We start from the raw sequence: 18,069 nt of genomic DNA, 5'->3' as shown, positions 1-18,069 counted from the left end.
TTTTTTTTTTTTTTTTTTTTTTTTTATTGCTACAACTATTTACAATATAAATAACGAGTAGCTTGAATCTGATAAATACAATACATACATAAATAAGCAATTTATTTTCTACACAAATTACTTTACATTCTAATTCAATGCCATATCAGCGACATTTCGCCGTTTTAATCGTCTCTGTTGTCCATACGAAGTTATGATGTTAACAGCTTCTATGTTGACATGTTGCTGCAACCTCAGTTTGTGTCTTGTTGCTTTCTGTTTTATTTCTTCAGCGACTGTGGACAATTTTAGATCGCGATGTATATCGCTGTTCCTAATGTACCATGGCGCATTTAAAATGTTCCGTATAACCTTGTTCTGGAAACGTTGGATTATTTCGACGTTACTTTGGCTAGCGCTCCCCCATAGTTCAGCGCCATACGACCATACAGGTTTTAAAATTTGATTATATAGCAGAATCTTGTTTTGCATAGATACTGTGGATTTGCGGCCAATCAGCCATTCCATTTTTCGCAACTTCATGTCAAGCTCGTCCCGTTTCTTTTTTATGTGTTCTTTCCACCGAAGTTTTGCGTCCAACGTTATACCAAGATATTTTGCAGTATTGGCATATGGTATTTGAGTACCTTGAATCGAAATAGGAAGATACTGTATTTTTTTATTTGTAAAATCCACATGAACAGATTTAGCAGAATTCAGTTTGATACGCCATCTTTTTGTCCAATTGTCTAACGAATTTGTAGCTGTTTGTAATTTGGCTATTGATTCTTCAACGGAGTCAGCAATCGCCAAAATAGCAGTATCATCTGCAAATGTTGCAATTTTATTTTCAGGTGTTGTTGGCAAGTCCATTGTGTAAAGCAGGTACAGTAATGGACCGAGTACACTGCCCTGAGGTACACCAGCTTTTATCGCAGAAAGATTTGAATAGCAGTTTTCGTGTTTTACATAAAAGAACCTCGAGGTAATGTAAGACTTCAAAATCGCAAAATATGACGACGGCAAACATGTTTCTAGTTTATTTAAAAGACCTTTGTGCCAGACTTTGTCGAAGGCCTGTGCGACATCGAAGAATACAACAGAACACACTTTTTTACCTTCAATAGCCCTTTCAATTTCATCGACAATGCGGTGTACTTGATCTATAGTTGAATGCTTACCACGAAAACCAAATTGATGGTTTGGTATTAGCTTTTCGGATTCTATTATAGGCATTAGTCTCTTGTAGAATAGCTTTTCAAAGAGCTTCGAAATAGTTGGTAAAATTGAAATTGGTCTATATGACGATATGCATTCTAGCGGCTTGCATGCTTTTGGAATCATTTTTACTTCTGCGATTTTCCATAGGCTAGGAATATATTTTAAATTTATTGTTGCATTGAATTGCATTAATAATTTGTTAACAGCTTTATCGGGTAACTGTTTTAAAACTTCGGATGTTATAAGGTCAAAGCCAGGCGCCTTTTTATTTTTCAAATCTTTTATTGCTGATTTTAATTCGCGTTTTGCTATTCGATCGATTTGCTGATTTCTACTCTCTGTGACAGTCAGTAATTCATCACACTGTACATCATTAGGCTGAAATATTTTTGTCAGGTTATTTGCGAAAGCTTAGGTTTTTTCCTCATTGCTTCTAGCCCATTTACCATTGCTGTCTTTAAATGTTGGTGTGTAGGTAATGGGTTTCTTTAAGTATTTTGTCGATTTCCACAATGAGTATTCTGATTTTTTGTCAGCTCCAAGTGATGAAATATAATTTTTAATTGACTCATTTTTGATGAGACGAATCTCAGCTTTTAAACGTTTAGTAGCTTCATTAAGCCTGCTCTTATCTAGAGGAGATCGGGTTTGATGCCATCTTTTCCTTAGTTTCCTTTTTTCTTTTATTAGACTCATAATATCCCTTGGATAGTTCTCCCCTACAGTTTTCCTTTTATATTCAGGAGTACTGCTCCAAGCCGCTCTTTGAATTTGCTAAATGAATTGATCATAGTCTCTTTCAAGTTCATCACAAGTGCTCAGTGGAGTTGAGAGGTTTACACTGTCTTCAAGTAACACTTTAAAAAGGCTTCAATCTGTAGATTTATTAGTTAGGTATGGACCGTGATTTTTCGTTATGATTGTATCACTTAAAGTTAAATATATTGGCGAATGGTCGGAGTGCAGATCTAAACCTTCTTTGATTTCCATGTAATTTGATGATATTTTTTTAGTGAGAAAGAAATCTATAAGATCAGGCAATCAGTAAGTTGGTTTTCCTGCTGAAATGAATTCGCATCCGGTTTCTATTGCAGCCTTATACAGTTCTCTTCCCTTTGTTGTTGTGATCCGTGAGCCCCAATGAGTGTGTTTTGCATTGAAATCTCCACCTACAATAAACTTGAATTTGTGTCTTCCTATTAGCTGTTTATATTCCTCTGCTGTAATGGTATGCCTTGGGGGACTGTAAATAGCAGTTATTGACAAAGGCTGATTATTTGTTTTTACAGTGACAGTTGTTGTTTGAAACATTTGAGTACTACATTTGTTTTCTTCATAACGATCTATGCTTTTTCGAATAATTACAGCACTTCCTCCTCTCGCACAGTTATCTGGATGTATAGTGTGATATATGAAATAATTCTTGAATGCTATAAAAGAGTGTGTAGTAAAATGTGTTTCGGACACAAGGCAAACATCGATTTGTTCCATGTTAAGTAATATTTCTAATTCTTCTTGGTGTTTTAACAGACCGTTCGCATTCCATGTCATAATTGTTAAGCAATTTTTCATTTTTTATTTTTTGAATTTTCGTTGAGTTTTTGTTCTAGCTTAGTTAGTCGGACTTGTATTGCGTTAGCTACTACCTCCTGCTTTTGAAGTTTATGCAGGATTTGTGTGAGTACATCTTCATTTTGTTTATTCGTACTAGAAGTGGCTATTGGCTCCATATTGCTCGCATAGCTAACTTTACCATTACTCTTAACTGCTTGTGCATAAGATACATTTTGCTTTTTATTTGTAGTATGTGTGGAAAGTGGTTTTGGTTTGCTAAGCAGTTCTTTATTTTGTTCCTGATTACTTATTCGTTTATCTCTAATTTTTTGTAGTTCAATAGCTACAACACACCCTCTGTAGTTCGCAGGATGGTTTTCACCACAGTTGCAACACTTTGGTTGTTCGTTAGCATCTTTTATGCAATTAATAGTTAGGTGATTGCCTGTGCATTTAACACATCTCGGTATTCTGTTACAATAATTCTTAGTGTGGCCAAATCCCTGGCAGCTTTTACACTGTGGTATAAGTTTGGGAGACTTGACAGCTTCGATTTTGACTATTGAGTGCAGAATATGTTTTATTCCGAATATTTTATTGATGTCTTCATTATGTTCAAACGTTAGAAGAAATATGTCTAATGGTTCTTTTGTTTTTTGTTTAAGTTTATTTTTAGCACTCAATGCTTTGAAGCCCTGTTGTTGCAAATCGCTAACAATACTTTCTTCTTCACATGAATGATGCAAATTTTTTGCAATGACTCTGATGGGTCGTATCTGCTTATTTTCGTACGAAAACCAGTTTGAATTTAAGAGACTTTTAGTGACAGATCTGTAATCATCTCCATCAAAAACATTGATTTTTTGAGTACCATTTCCAAGTAATCGTATTGAAAATTTGTTTTTGACATTTTTTTCAATAGTACTTTGCAGTTCTTGATATTGATTAACATTTGAAATCACTATTGGAGGCGGGCGTAGCTCACTTCTTTTATTGGGTTCAGTTTTTTCAACATTTTTGGCTTGAGTGATTACCTCAGGTGAGGATTCTGCTCTACGTTTTTTATTGGGTCTAGATTTCTTTAATATCCAATCCGTCTCTTTTGCTAGCTCCTCTTCATCTGTTACATATTCTTGGGATTTCTCCACCGAACAACTAGTTGGTAATGAATTTGAATCTTTCTCTGTTTTCAAATTGGCATTTTCCGTTTTAAGACGTTCATTTTCTTTTTTAAGTTGCTGGCATAATACTTGCAAATCAATTACTTTTTGTTGAAGATCTTTTATTTCTGGCTCGCTTATCTTATTAAAGGTTGGAGTAGAATCACCGAGTTTTGAACTTTCGCAAGCTGAGTTCGATCTCTGTCTTCCTAATAAAGAATCACGCATAAATGCAAATGTTGCTTGGTTAGTAATTTTATTTTCTTTAGCTTCCTTAGCTGATGTTTTGTTTTGTTTGCTTTTTCCAGGTGAAGGTGCCATAATTGTAATTTACTTTTAGGCCCAATTTAAAGTCGATAATACAGTGCAGTGTAGAATGTGTATTTTTAATTCAAAATAATTTCTTCCAATTTTACAGCCAAATCACTGGCCAGGCGCGCAAAAATCAGAATTATTTTCAGTAATAATAAATAAATATTTACCTGTTTAGCTAATCTTTTAAAACACAACTTCCAACCGCGCTATTAATGTTGCATACAAAAGTTCACAAGTTGAATTACACAATATAATTTTTTACACGATGTAAAATTAAACGCATTGTGCAAAAGTTTGGTAGTTTTGCAACACTACGCTGTCTAGATCAGCTGATTGTAGTGTGAGTGTAATAAATTATTAAATATGTAAATATCGGACGAAAATTGTTTTTATTTCTTTTCTTTGCAAAGTAAATGCTTTTGTTTTGCCGGTCGGAACAATTAGAATTTAATTAATTAATAATATAACCCCGCGGGCGCGATATTCGCCACTTTCGGTGAGTTCTTTGACTAGTTATATTATATTTGCGATACTTCCGTATTTAATGTCAGTTTTTTCCTAAGTTCTACTTCGAAAATCACGGAGCGCACCACAAACGCGACTTACGTTTTTCAAAAACACAAATTTTTCGCTTTAAGTTTCGTTTTAATGATCTTTAACATTTCAGCGTAAGACTTGCCCATAACCTGTTGGAATTTATCAAATGTAGAACACACCTTTTTCAATTAAACGCGTTGTTTTCTTTTCGAGTGTATAATCACAACTGTCGTTATTTATTAAATTAAATTATATAAGACTAAACAAAAGCTTATTAAAAGTTGACAAAATATCTATATATGTGTAATGTTATTAACATTGTGGTAGGATTTAACTTCAACAAATAATCATAATCATTGCTTGGAAAACCAAACATAACAGATGTCAGAAACACACAATAAGCGAAATTTCAACACGAGGAAATGATATGCAGAATGCAGAATTACGTCAACAAAATTTGGACTTCACTGTGACCACAACCTAGGACAAGTTGAGTTGGCACTCAACGGCGGGGAGAATGTTTATGTTTGCACTTAATTAATATTATTTTATATTTTTGTTTTTTCTGTTATTTGTTTACATGTGTTTACATATTATTTGGGCCAACACTGCGACCAGTCATTGACCAACGAAAAGTGCAATTTTGCATTATCAGCTTTTCTTGTTGGTCAATGCACTGAAGAAAGTGTGTAATATATTGGCCTATAATTATGTCAGCACAGCGTAGGCAAATTTATTTATTTGTGAATCATGCATTAATATTTATTGTTAATTAATGCATAATTTAATAGCTTTTTTATAAAATAATTTTTGTATAAATATAAGAAATAATTTTAATAAAGTTCAGAAAGAAAAGAAAAAGAAACTAAATCAATTATAACTTTCTTACTTTCTCGCATCGATTATTTTGGGTTTCAAGTGCTCAAACTAATCAACATAGAAAATACAAGTAGTTTGGGTTACAAGTGCTCAAACTACTTTACACACAAAAATTGGCTACCAAGCTAACACAGATTAAGGATCTGGGTTAGCACCAAGTAGCGTATAATTTGTTTTTTTATAGGAAAGGAAAGCAATAATTGAGATCTCACAAGTTTGATTTATAAATTTGAAATTGTGTTTAATGTAAAACAAAAAAATATTACCCGGAATGCGTGTGGAACCGTATAACTATGGGAAGAAAATCTTCTTCGGTGAAAAAGGTGAAGCAGGTTTTATGGTTACCGCGTCCGAAGTGCAAACGAAAGTGCTCTTTCATTTTAGGTAAGTGTTCAATAAGTGAAATTTCTATCATATCATTGCATTTTTGTAATTTAAACCACATAATCTTTTACGATTAATATTAGATGTTTTATTTAATAGTTAATGTTATGTTAACTACTTTTCTCTTTAATTTTAAAACAGAAAGAATCAGCAATGTATTACGGTTTTCAACGGAGGCTCCGTCATCGTGGAAGTTTGTCAATAACGTGTATAGAATTTTGGAGATCTTGCCTATTGACAACGCCTTCGAATTAATTTCTGATAGTCATCCTCACCGTTACTGTCAGCGTGTAAGGATGGAAATTTTGTACAAATTTCCAACTTACATACAATGGCTTTATTTTTGTTGGTGAATTATCTACAAGAAATAAAGTGCATTAAAATTAAAATCGAAATAATAAATAAATACTTACCTGGAATCACTCCCCAGCACACTCGTCTATAGCATACTTCAATAGTTGGATGTTTCTATAAATTAATTTATTAAATATAATTATCATTTAGAAAATTGGAAAACAATTATAAATACCTTTGCACTACCACTTTACGCACGTCACTTGGAGTAATTTAAACAAAAATGAAACGTCGTTTATATAAATAATTTTATTAAATTAATTATTAAAACTCCGATATCTTTAATTAATTTTACTTTTTTTTTAATAAATTTTTTTAAATTAAAGAAAAAAAGCGCACATGTAAAAAGTAAAAATGTAAACAAACATTTGCAAACGTCAAATGACAGAACGCAATTCACTGCAAAAAGATGCACAAGTAAGCTTTTGTGCAAAAGTTACATTGCATTAAGTTCAACTAAGATCAACTCAAAGCTTTGTGTGCTTTACACAAAAAGTTCAAGATGATGCGTATAAAAGACGGCGCATTTTTGTAAGAAGGCAGTGAGTTCTTGTCCCATCTGTCCCGACACGCCTAAATTCTGTTCTTGATTTCTTTCTGATAGATAACAAGCTCCATAATTTTCTTGGATAACTTTCTGTCATAGACGGCATAGCTGATCACCAAGCGGTGTTCCTCCCACTTTCTGGCTGCAGAGCTACTACTCCCTCTCCTAGTACCCTTTATAATTTCGCAGCCACTGACTGGCTAGAGTTTAACAACACTCTGGACTAATATATACTTAATATCAACATCCCGGAACATGGCAATGTGTCCTGCTCTGAACTCGATTCTCTGGTCTCTGAGCTAGAATCTGTCCTTTCCAATACAGTTGAGGTACATGTTCCCAAAGTTAGACTTCTTCGTAGCTATCAAGTACCTCTTAAAAATTGCACTCTGAACCTCATTAGGCAAGAAAATCCCTTCGTCGTAAAGACTACCGTCTTAGGGCAGCAGGCTCTACCTTTGCTCCTCAATTTCAAGCAATTCTGAAAAACCTAGACTCTATTATATCTCAGAGAATTAATAGAGCCAGATCTATTAGCTTGCAAGCTAAAATTCGCGCCACCATATACAGATCTGACGTTTTCAATACGATCAGGCAAATCTGTGGTTCCAATAGAACTATCCCAGACCTGCACCACTCCGGTGCCGTCTACTCCGAGGACTCAACTAAATCGAATGTATTAGGAGAAGTCTTCGTCAAGAATCACCGACTTACTTTGGATGACGGTGATCCTGACTTTGTTTCAGCCACCAATAATCACATCCACAGTCTCTTCAATGTCTATAGCGGCACTATCGTAACCTTCTCTCTAGTAGTTGCCCTAGTGGTCTAATAACTCCTTCTATCCTCTGGGAGATACTCTCTTTCAAAATCCCCAAAAAGTCTTCGGGTATCCATAAGATATCCTATCATAGTCTGCGCCGTTTGTCTCCCATATTCTTTAATTCTTCTGCCATGATCTTCAATCATGCATACAATCTTGGCTATTTTCTACAGCCATTGAAAAAGGCAATCGTGCGTCCCATCCAATCTGATCCCAACTCCTACAAACCTATTTCCCTTTTGAACTCAGTGATCAAATTGTACGAAACGTTCATACAATGCAAACTGACGTTATTTGTTTCTGAAAACCGTGTTCTTCCGAACTTCCAGACGAAATAAGATATCGACTGTGGATGCTTTGCACCATCTTCAGAAAGACGTTTGTGTTGGCTTTGCCAATAAGCAATCCACTGTAGCCAAATATCGAAAAGGCATTTGACATAGTGTGGACCGAGGGTCTGGTCCACAAACTCCTTGCTCTTGGAGCCCCAAACCATCTTTGTAGCGTTATCTATCAGTTTCTCACAAATAGGTCCTTCATAGTCAGAATTGGCTCATCCCTTTCTAGTGAACGCTCCATCCCTGCCGGTGTCCCTCAGGGCTCAGTATTAGATCCCATTCTCAAACTTAAAACTCAAAATCAACGGCATTCCCATTCGGCTTGTTGACAAACTAAAGTACCTGGGAGTTGTATTCACTCCTCAGCATAACTTCGTCTCCCATGTGAGTTATGCCATCCAAAATTCCACCTTCATGCATAAAGCCCTCAAAAATGCTCTCCGTAGACATATTCAGCTTAATAGCAAAGTAAAAGTACTTTGCTATAAGCAACTTATTAAGCCCCTACTTTCGTATGCCTTCCCCATCTGGTCCGGAATTAGTTCCCACCAGATGGAACGGATCCGGTTCCTTGAAAGAAAAGTTCTCCGAGATTGTGTGAACTACCGGCGCAGGCCGAGTGGTAAGCACCATCCTAACTCTATCCTCTTCAACTCTGCTAGAATCACTTGCATAGATGAATACCTTCTTTCACTAGCTAGGCGATATTTTACTCGCGACCGAAACCCACCTGACGTTCTCCAGGTAGATCCCCTTCCAACAGTACTGCTTGAGACTATGAGGCATAAGCCTCCCCCAATTCCAAGCTCACTACCTTGAGGAAGAGCTCGTTAGTCCTCCACTTATTCCACTAAACAATCGTGGTTTTTTTGGTCCTGAATGAAGAGTTTATACTGAATGAAGAGACCCCCCTCGCAGTTCTGCGTAAACCCATCCCTTTATCGATATTACCATTTCTCCTATCTGAATTAGTCTATTTTCGGCTTTGATAAATTTAGCTTGCTAAATAATAAGCCCTTCTGCTCTCTGTCCACTTTCGTTTACTGGAATGGGGGTTGCATTCGCTGAACGTGACTGCAATCTTCCACATCCATTCCAAAGAGGTGGTTTAGTGGATTCAAGTCTCACACGGCGGCTTTCGATGCTTCCACCTACTGCAAAACAAAAAAAAAAATAGGAGGCAGTGAGTCTTGTATGATCATTGAGTGGCATTATATGTCAACCAATAAAATAATGTAATAAATATTATCTGACACAAAGGAGGTTGTACGATCAAACCAAAATGTGTGATCAACGTTGGAATCAACTATTTGCAAGCACTAAACACTTGAATCCAGTACTTGTGTTTATTCTATTTAAACAAGAAAACCACTGAGTACTTGAACCCAGAGATTTCGACGATTGTCCTAATTATCATAGTCACTGAACACTTAAATCCAGTGAATAGGCGCTTATGTGACGTAAATTTAGCACTTGAACTAAATTTACAAAGCTAAAGAAATGAATCAATAACGAATGTGGCTTCGCATCAATTGAATTGTCAAAAATTCAATCGTGGCTTTTATTTAAAATTAATAATCAATTTACAACAAATGAATTAACTAAAATAACCTTGACCATGCATGCCAAACAATGAACTTGTTACAAACTGCAAGAGTGCATTTTCTTGCAGACGAAATTTGACGCTTTTGTTTTCATGAGCAAACAAAACGTATGACGTGTTTTTGGGCATTGCATTGACAAAATTATTTTTTACAACAAAATATATTTGAAATGAAATTATTACAACAAATTATTCATACAAAATAATACAAACAAATTATTTATACATAATAATATAATATAATATTTAACATTCTCTCCCGCGTTAAACAATCGTTCAACAATATGAGCCTCTAGCTGTCAGGTAGTCAGTCCGACTATACAAGGTGAGATGAAAAAACTGCAACCAACTTCAGACTGCTGTCATTTCTAAACCGCTCGTCCCACAGCTGTCAGATTTATTCTAGTGACAGCTCATTATATTGTTTACAAGCGCACAAAAGCATTTTGGTGGGAATTTTTCAAAAAAAAAGTTATTTGTGATGGAATTCAAGCGTGATAGTGTGATTGCTTTGCATTTGGCTGGAAAACCACAAGTGGCTATCGTTAGAGCCCTCCAGCATTTAGAAGTGAATAAATGTTTTGTGTCTCGTACCATCGCTCGTTACCATGATACTGGTAGCGTAGCCCGACGTCAAGGAAGTGGACGAAAAAAAACAGCAACATCGGCAGAAATGGTTCGAAAAGTGAAAAAGCGAATTGAACGAAATCCGCGTCGCAGTGGACGAAAAATGGCTCGTGAGCTGAACATATCGCAATATGCCATTCGGCAAATATTGAAAAATGAGCTTGGACTAAAGCCATTCAAGTTCCAAAAAGTGCAAGATCTTACTGATGCGCAAAAAAAAGTTAGACTCGAAAAAGCTAAAGAGTTGTTTCGCTTGGCCGAAAGTGGTGAACTGCCGAATTTGGTTTTCTCCGATGAGAAACCATTCGTTATCCAGCAGTTTGTAAACAAACAAAATGATCGTGTTTACTTGCCAGAGAGGTCAGCTGAAAATTTGCAACTTCGGTTGGCCATCACAACTCAAAAGCCGGCCATGGTGATGGTGTGGGCCGCCATAACAGCCGATGGTCGCTCGCCGCTCGTATTCATCGACCGTGGTGTCAAATTAAATGCGCAAATCTATCGCGAAAATATTTTGGAGGGAGTTCTGAAGCCCTGGGCACGCAAACATTTCGGCCGCAGACCTTGGACATTCCAACAGGACTCAGCACCATCGCACTCAGCACGCGCCATCCAAGAATGGTTAAGAAATGAGGTTCCTCGCTTCATTTCCACCGCACAATGGCCACCAAAATCTCCGGATGCCAATCCGTTGGACTATTGTGCCTGGGGTATTTTGGAAAGCAAGGTTGGAACTAAAAAATACCAAAGTGTCGATCATCTCAAGCAAGCGCTTCGCCGAGAATGGGACAAAATACCGCAGAGCCACTTTCGGGCCAAAGGTGGCCAATTCGAACAAATCTAAACCGATTCTCAAATTTGATGTTATTTCCGACATTTTTTGCTTTCATTCAATAAAATTTAAAAAAAATGAAAAAATTTATGGCGTTTTACTTTGTTGCAGTTTTTTCATCTCACCTTGTATGTTGATAACGAATTCTCGTGACTGCCGCTGTGGCATGGGTAATTCTAATGAAATTTGATTTGATTGACTTCCTTTTGTAATTGTGTTGGTGTCAATAACAATGGATTCACTTTTCCATGATGAGTATCAGTTAGAGCATCTTTAATGGCAGATTGTATCTTCTGTACATTATGTGCTACCAGTGTTAGTTGAATGGCTCCTGCATTGAAAACTTGATTGAGCCGTGCCTGATTAACCTCTCTATTTGTATCTTTTATGGAATTCATCAGTGCCTTTATTTCATTGTCAATGTGCTCAAAACCTTCTTGAACTGCGATTTTATCTTTCTTCATTATATTGATTGTTGAATCGACAACTGATGTTTGATTCTTAAATAACGTCAATAATTGCATTTCATTTTGTTTCACTTCTGAAATTATATTTGACATTCCTTTGGCATATTCTGATTCTAATACTCTAAATAGCGAATGTGCAACATTGCCTACAAGATCAATTGCTCCTCTTCTGGATCGATGGTCATGAAGTAATTTATCATCAAGTTGTAGTTCGGATTCAATATGTTTAAAGTGATTAATTGTACTCGCACATGATGCGTTTGGTTTTATTTGTTGACAAGCTTGATGTAGCGACGTTATTCCTGTGTTTAGAGCTGCTGCTTCTGTCCAATAAAGACTTAAGTAGTTATAAACTAAAAGATTCCATTCAGTAGTTGATATGGCAGCTATGCACAGATTTTCAAAGTGAATACCCAATTTCGACCCAAACCTTTTATTATCAATTGGAGACCCTATTACTATTGGTAATATTAGTAATAGTGTGAGTAATACAGAACAGTATAAATTGGTCGGCAGTTTTCTACGTTTTGTCTTGGGCTCTTCATACGACTCTTTTTTATCTTCAATAATTACGTTTCAGGAGGTATTTCGTGATCAGCTTCAGCCATTGTTAGTTGATCATCTGTATTAACAGGCAGTAGAGCTATACAGGCAGTGTTTTAACTGGGAAACTAGGTTCCAACGCGACAATAACGTGTGTTTTTCTGGTTTTGATCGGCTGTCTACATGAGTTGTAGGAGCTTCTCCAATTGATAAGTGTCCTGGAGTTAATGCTGTCAAATCAGTTGGATCATTGGACATTGGAGTCAATGGTCGTGAATTTAATATCGCTTCAATTTCCACCACCATTGTTTCGAGTTCTTCATACGTCAATGATGCTGTTGAAACGCTGCGTAGTAACAAATATTTTGCGAACTTTACGGATGCTTCCCATAAACCGCCAAAGTGTGGAGCCCTTGGTGGAATAAAATGAAAGTTTATTCCTGTATTACTGCAAGCAGAGATTATTGCTTCTTGCCCTTCATTAGAATAAATACTTTTCTCTAGTTCTGCTAACTGGTTTTTGGCGCATACGAAGTTTGTTGCATTATCACTGTAAACATTCAAACAACGCCCTCGTCGACCTATGAATCGTTTTAATGCTCCAATGAAAGCATTTGTTGATAAGTCGGTCACTAACTCGAGATGTACCGCCTTTGTGGCAAAACAACAAAAGACAGCAATATATGCCTTTGTTGGCTTTTTGCCCCTCACCTTGTAGTGGATCCAAAATGGTCCGCAATAGTCTACCCCTGCATTAATAAAGGGTCTTGCAGGAGCTATTCTTGATTCTGGTAGATTCCCCATAATTTGTTGGCATAGTTGCGGACGTGCTTTGTTGCATCGAATGCATCGCTCGGGCTGTTGATTTACCTTTAATCGGCCAAAAACGTTGTCTTAGTATACTCAATAGTGCCTGCGGGCCACAGTGCTTGTTTTCATCATGGAACATCACGAATAATAATTTTGCCAATGGATCATTGTATGGGATCAGCATTGTGTGTTTAGAATCGTATGGTAATGATGAGGCTTCTAAGCATCCTCCTACTCTAAGAACATTTGCATTATCCACGAATGGAGATAAACTACTGATTGAACTAGATTTATCAACATGGCCTTGTTTCTTCAGTTGTTTGATTTCTTCATGAAAATCATTACCCTGAATGTGACATATTATAGTTATTAATGCTGCTTCCAATTCGGTAGCACTAGGTGCTATATGTATGGCACATGACTACTTTGATTTTCTTGTGTTGTTAGTGAATCTAAGAACATATGCTACTATCCTTTGTAACGTCTTGAAAGAATTCTTGTGCTGAATCCTGTATATGAAATCTGCGTCATCGCATTGAGTTGCTACAGCTACAACCTTTTTCTTCTCCAGATCAACTGGAACTTGTAATGATGATGAAAACCTTGGTGGCCATACTTTCTGCCTTCCATGCAAAAAGAACGGTCCTTGAAACCAAAGTGCACATGTTGACAATGCCCTTGCTGAAAGTCCTCTTGATAACACATCAGCTGGGTTGTCCTTTGACCTAACATGTCGCCACTGCCGACACAGAGTTAAAGTTTGAATTCTTGCCACCCTGTTAGCTACAAATGTTCGAAATGATGAGGACTGTGAGTTAATCCAAGACAACACAATTTCTGAATCAGTCCACAAAAATACTGGCTGGTCCTTCTCCTGAAGATCGCTTTCGACTCTTGCTGAGAGTTCCGCTGCTAGGACTGCCGCACATAACTCTAGTCGCGGTAGCGTTTGTTTTCAGAGTGGTGGTACTCTTGATTTTGCACATAATAGTCGCATTATTATTCTACCATCCTTTAAAATTGCTCTGACATATGCTGCAGCACCAAATGCCTTTTCAGATGCATCAGCAAAAATGTGTAGTTGTGTTGATGATGGAACCTCGCCTCTGAAGATATGTCTTGCCACTTGAAGGTTTTCTAGAGTACTTAAGTTTTCTCTAAATGTTGACCATGTTGTACGAAGATCTGTAGGAAGTGGTTCATCCCAAGATAATTTCAACTGCCATAAGTGTTGTATGAAAATCTTTGCCTTCACTATTACTGCAGCTAATAACCCAAGTGGGTCGAACAGTCTAGCTAAATCAGAACTAACGACTCTCTTCGTGATTATACCTTCAGTAACCATTTTGACCTTAATTCCAAATAAATCCGCCTTGGGCAACCAAAATAATCCCAGCGTTTTGATTGACTCGTTATTATCGAAATCTAAATTTACCTCTTGATCATCTTAAGAAATGTTTTTCAAAAGTTGAGGATAGTTTGCGCTCCATTTGCGAAGACAAAAATGATGCTTCTTCAAAATATGGATTAGTTGTCTTTGAGCTTCAATAGCCGTAATTAAACTATCTGATCCACCCATCGTCAACGTAGAAATTGTCACATAGGACTTGGATAATTCACCTTATTATCTAATGCTATCTTTTACAGACATCTTGTTGCTAGGTAAGGAGCTGCTCGAGTTCCATATGTAATTGTGTTTAGCTGATAATAACGAATCGTAGAATTTGGACTGCTTCTCCAAATGATAAGTTGATAACGCCGATCTTCAGGATTTATCAAAACTTGACGATACATTTTCTCGATATCTGTGGTGAAAACAAACCGTGGTCGCCTAAAACGGAGCAGAATTGAAAAAAGTTCACTTTGAACTGTCGGTCCGTTAAACATTAAATCATTCAACGAGTGTCCAGATGTAGTTTTATCTGATGCGTCAAACACCACTCGAAGTTCAGTAGTTGTACTATCTGGTTTTAGTACACAATGATGAGGAATGAAATATCTTGGAGTCAACATGGAATCCAGGTTTACTTCAGTCATGTGACCCAATCGCTCATACTCTTCCATAAACTGCACATATTGTTTCCGCAAAACATCATTTTTTGCTAGTCGTCGTTCAAGAATGATGAACCTTCTCCAAGTTGTTTCTTGAGATTCCCCTAACGTCAATGAGTTTTCCAGAAACGGCAACCTTACCACAAAACGTCCTTCTTTATTTGTATGGACGTTCTGAACAAAATGAGATTCGCATAATTTTTCTTCTTTGGATAATGTCCTTTCTGTTGTATTCACCTCATCCACTCGCCATAATCGTTCAATTGCATCTTCTAACGATGAATTATTATCAACAGCCTCCACCCCACCGCCAAAAACTGCACATAAAACGTTTGATGTGTCTGTATTTGATGCAACCTTGCCACTGTCAATCCAGCCAAATGTAGAATTTTGCAAGACTGGAAGCCCAGGAGCAAGCGTGATTTTACCCTTTTTTATCAGACTGAAATAGAACTCCGCACCGAGTAAAATATCAATTTTCCTTTGTTGGAAAAATGTTGGATCTGCTAACGGAATGCTGTCCCGAACCTTCCATTTGGAAATATCATAGCTGGAACTTGGTTGAGGTGGAACTATGTTTGGAAGCACAAACGCTTCGACTTCTGTAGTGAACCTCGAGTTAAGAGATTGCAATTTGATGTTAACTCGCTGCGTTGAATTATATGCACCTTTCCTATACCTTCTATGCACAATAACGATTTTGTTTTTGATGTATTGAGCCTTCTGGCAAGACGCTCAGAGACTTTGTTCACTTGTGAACCAGAGTTTAGTAATGATGTTGTATTTCCATTAGTTGCAGTTATTTTAACTCTTGCAGTTGGCAAAAAAACATATTCACGATGACCTGTGGATGTGTTCGCTGTCGCTGTGGTAACTGCAGTATTGTACCCACTTGAAGTAGGTTAAATGTTTTGTTTTGTTTGATTGTTACCGTCCAAATGTAGCAACGTGTTATGCTTTTTATTACATTTGGTACAACTTCTTGATAAACATTTGTTCACCACGTGATCATTTTTGAAACAGTTGAAACAGAGCTGTTGGTTTTTCACCCAATCCAAATGGTGAAAATTGCAGGAAATTACGGCAATAGTACAGTGGGTGCCTGTCTACATTGCACAGTTTGCAATTGTTGTTTCCTTTAGAAACTGTCACAGCCGACGAAACTGATTTATTTCGATCTACTTTAGTTTTTATGGCCACCTTATCTTTTTGTTCTACAACTTCCATCAGTTGAAATTGTAGCTCTAAAAAGGCTAAAACCTCCTGAATGTTTTGTATCTCTTTTGGTTTTGTCAGAGATTGCTCATATCTAATGAGCATCGTCCGATCGAGTTTTTAATTAATATCTGTAACTAAATTGGGTCCTAAAAAGTCATTTGAACACCAAGATTGTTCAGTGCTAATAGACACTCTTTCGTTGTGTCATGTAAATTTTTAACTGCTGCCACAGTTGATGTGCCTGATGGCTGATTTAGAAGTTCATCGATTAAGGTGGACGCCAATACCCTTTTATTGTTATAGCGGTCTTGTAATAATGTCCACGCTGCAGGATAATTCTCCTCCGTTATGCTGAAATGAATGATTAATTTTTCAGCTTCACCTGTCACATGTGATTTCAAATACCACATTTTTTGAGCAGTTGGTAGTGGCTGTTTGTCTACCATTTGTATAAACAAGTCAAAAAATTGCCTCAATTTTAAGTAATTTCCATTAAATCTTGGGATTGTTACCTTTGGCAATGGCAGTGAGGAACGCATATTTGTTTCTGCTACTGCTGCTTGTTTGTTTTGTAGTTGATCCAATTTTATGGAGAGCTCTATCAAACATTGTTGTACCAAATCTTCAATTTGGTAATATTCATCTTGGTCAAATCCTGACGTTAGTGGATTTTCCAAGTTTTCCCAGAGTTTATCATGCAAACATCCCAGCATGATCGTGTTTGATTTTATTTCGTAATATTGAATTGGCTGTATGCCTTCGCTCTCTGACAAGCTCTCTACTAATCTTTTTAGATCTGCCATTCGAGCAGATATTTTTCTTACTAAACCATTTGTCGTAGCCACTAGTTGCGGCTGTGATGCCTTTTGGTTACTAGCAGCTTCACCAAAATTGTCTGTTGCTTTGATTGTTGCCATCGTTATTCTGGAGTTTTTGCCAAATGTGCTATGAAATGTTCTTCGAATGCTGAAACTTAACTGCTGACTGTTGATTGTTGACTGTTGCAAAATATATATATTTTGTCCAAGCGCGTTTTGAGTCAACGCGCTTGGACACCATTATATGTATCATATATTCAATAAATTAAGCGTATATTCTTTTATTTTCTTTCCCAAACAGGTGAACACAGAAACAAGGTGATCCAAGCCAACTACAAGTTCAGACTAAAGACCATTTCACAGAGGTAGTCATTAAAAGTAAGACCATTGGGTGTTTTAACGAATCAACCACCACTGATGTGCCGTCCAAGCCAAAGGAATAGTTTTTGTTCATGCTGATTACATTTAATTTCTTCCTTTTGTATATAGATTATTGATTTTTTTTGTAAATAAATAGTTCTGAAAACTGAAATCACCATCTTTTATTTGATAAGTCCCGTCCTTGTAAATACAAATTTATTGTAACGACACGGAAAATTCGTGTCTTTACAAGCGTCGTCAACTTATCGTCAACATCTTTGAACTCAAAAAATAACACAGCTACAAAGAAAAGAAAAATCAATAAAAACCGACTATATTTTTTTATTTTTATTTTTAATATATTATAAATTATTAAAATTATAAATGAAATAATATAAATTTTTTATAAATTTTATAATTACATAAAATCTAATTATATGAAAAATATATAAGTATGTATTTTTCTATTAGTTAAAATAAAACTTACTGAAAATTTGTTTCAAACATCGCCTTATTTCTTTTCTATTTGGATTGTGATTGTTTAGTGTTCAAACTTATTTTCAAGCCCTCTATTGTCTTCTCAGAACCGACATACGGATTTCATTTTTATCTAAAATAGCAACTCATTAAAATTTTATTATTTATTTA

The 18,069-nt window shown here is 36.4% G+C and overlaps 1 protein-coding gene across 1 annotated transcript; it reads right to left on the bottom strand.

Moving 5' to 3' along the window:
- Positions 1 to 14,614: 14,614 nt before the first annotated feature.
- On the bottom strand, positions 14,615 to 16,018 carry LOC119664338. Its single transcript, XM_038073851.1, has 3 exons — positions 15,993 to 16,018; positions 15,705 to 15,916; positions 14,615 to 15,627 (listed from the first exon to the last, which is right to left on the bottom strand). The coding sequence occupies exons 1-3, from the start codon at positions 16,016 to 16,018 to the stop codon at positions 14,615 to 14,617; spliced, it is 1,251 nt and encodes a 416-aa protein (XP_037929779.1).
- Between the last annotated feature and the right edge of the window lie 2,051 nt (positions 16,019 to 18,069).

The sequence above is a fragment of the Teleopsis dalmanni genome, chromosome 1 (genome assembly GCF_002237135.1).
Source record: "Teleopsis dalmanni isolate 2A chromosome 1, ASM223713v2, whole genome shotgun sequence".
NCBI lineage: Eukaryota > Metazoa > Arthropoda > Insecta > Diptera > Diopsidae > Teleopsis > Teleopsis dalmanni.
The sequence above is the reverse complement of the archived record's forward strand: the minus strand, read 5'-3'. Positions and strand labels throughout refer to the sequence as shown.

Coding starts and splice junctions, on each gene's coding strand:
- LOC119664338 (XM_038073851.1), bottom strand. CDS start 16,018: ATGTTTATCAAGAAGTTGTACCAAAT. Junction 15,917..15,992: donor ATCAAGAAGTTGTACCAAAT/GTAATAAAAAGC, acceptor ACCTACTTCAAG/TGGGTACAATACTGCAGTTA. Junction 15,628..15,704: donor ATCGTTATTGTGCATAGAAG/GTATAGGAAAGG, acceptor GGTTCACTACAG/AAGTCGAAGCGTTTGTGCTT.